Genomic DNA, 1,947 nt, shown 5'->3' on the forward strand with positions numbered 1-1,947 from the left:
GTGTGAGTAATCCCCAAAGAAACCTATCTGTGAATATTTTTTTTTCTCCTCGTATATGAATGATTTGTGATCAGTAGTGCATCCCAATTTTACTTCGACTCTAGGCCCGGCATTAAAACATATTTTATTTATTTTATTTCAATAAATAAAGCTTTGCTCAGGCTCGATTTTGATAGACCTTCGTTTCGTTTTTTTTTTTTTCTTACGTTCTGTCGTATTCTTGTGCTAATTTTTATTTGGAGCTACGGTTTGTAAATGTGAGCACGTTTGTTAAATTTGTATTCTTGAGACTCTTCAAGAGACATGCTTGCCTTTATTAAATGTGCATTTGAGTAATCGAGTATGCTCCCCACTTTTGAGTTGCTTAGCCTTTTGTCAAAAAATTACTCATTCAAGACTTTATAATTTTTTATAGAATTGCTTTAAAAAAATTGGAAGAGGATATCTTTTCTGAAAAATTCCGGAAGTCGAATGGAAGGAGAGAATACCCATGTATTCCCAGACTTTTCTTTTGCCGATTTTATCAATTTCCGGATTTTTTAAATTTAACAGTTTTTTAATAGCACCGAAGCATGACGCTCTCTAGCCTGCTGCCCTTTATTTTATAATTTTATATGATGGCGTTTTAAATCTTCCTGTTATTTTTTTTATATATTATCTCTTTAGGATTTTGAATTGCGAGATGGCTAACTATTCGTTTCTTACAGATTCGGAAACGGAGAAAGAGGATCTGTCGCCAAAAAAAGAGAACAACAATTCGGTATTCGCGAATTCAAAGTCGCCGGAAAAAAAGGCCAATGGTGTGCCAGAAATCAGCAATTTGAGTATGGTAAATACTCCGGAACTCAGTCCTGTGAAAACTATGAGGAATGGGGAAATCGAGGATGTTGAAGTTAAAAGAACAAAGGTAATTCAGATGATGTAGAAGATTTTTATTTTCCGCTTCCTTTCCCCTGTTCACTTTCCCCTTTTCAACCTTTTTTATCTTCCAATTTCCTCTCCTCACCCTTTCTAACTTCCCTTTGTCCCGTTTCTCTTTCCTCATTTATTTTTCTCTTTTCATATTTTTCCTTTTCACTATTTCTCATTTTTTTCTTTTCCTCGTTCCCCATTCCTTTTTCATAATTTCACCTTTTCCTCTCTCCCTTCTCCAGTAACCTTTACCCCTTTTCGCCTTCCCCTTCGGCCTTTTATTTTTCTCTTTTACCCTCACATCCGTTTACCTTTCCTCTTTCTCCTTTTACTCTTTACCATTTCCCCGGTCCCTTTATTCCTTTTCTATCTCACTCATTTATTTTTCACTTTTTCCCATTTCTCCCTTTTCCCCTTTCTCATTTTTCCTTTGCCCCATTCCCCTTTACCGTTTCCCTTTCCCTTTTCCTAATTTCTCCTGTCCCTTTTCCTACTTTCTCCTTTTCCTAATTTCTCCTTTCCCTTTTCATAATTTCCCCTTGTCCTTTCCCCCATTCTCCTTTACCGTTTCCCCTTTTCCTAATTTTTCATTTACCTTTTCCTAATTTGTCTTTTCCCTTTTTATAATTTCCCCTGGTCCTTTTCCCCACCTCCTTTAAAGTTTCCCCTTTTCCTGATCTCCCCTTTCCTAATTTCCCCCTTTCCTTTTCCTAATTTCCCCTTTTTCTTTCCCCATCCCCTTTTATCGTTTTCCCTTTTCCTAATTATCCCTTTTCTTAATTTGTCCTTTCCCTTTTCATAATTTTTCCTGGTCCTTTCCCCATTCACCTTTACCGTTTCCCCTTTCCATTTTCCTTATTTCCCCTTTCCGTTTTCCCAATGCTCCTTTCCCTTTTCATAATTTCCCCTTTTTCTTTCCCCTATCCCTCTTTACCGTTTCCCCTTTCCCTTTTCCTAATTTCTCATTTCCCTTTTCCTAATTTGTCCTTTCCCTTTTCATAATTTCCCCCGGTCTTTTCCCCCATCTCCCTTTAC

General features: G+C 37.0%; 1 protein-coding gene across 1 annotated transcript in view; it reads left to right on the forward strand.

Annotated features, from left to right (window-relative positions):
- Nucleotides 1-682: 682 nt before the first annotated feature.
- Nucleotides 683-1,947, forward strand: part of LOC117183039 (FERM, ARHGEF and pleckstrin domain-containing protein 1-like) — a 47,080-nt gene continuing 45,815 nt past the window's right edge. The window contains exon 1 of the mRNA XM_033376191.1: nt 683-907. Coding sequence (XP_033232082.1) covers nt 683-907 — 225 coding nt within the window. The remainder of the gene's footprint in view (nt 908-1,947) is intronic.

Source organism: Belonocnema kinseyi, chromosome 2 (genome assembly GCF_010883055.1).
Source record: "Belonocnema kinseyi isolate 2016_QV_RU_SX_M_011 chromosome 2, B_treatae_v1, whole genome shotgun sequence".
Lineage (NCBI taxonomy): Eukaryota > Metazoa > Arthropoda > Insecta > Hymenoptera > Cynipidae > Belonocnema > Belonocnema kinseyi.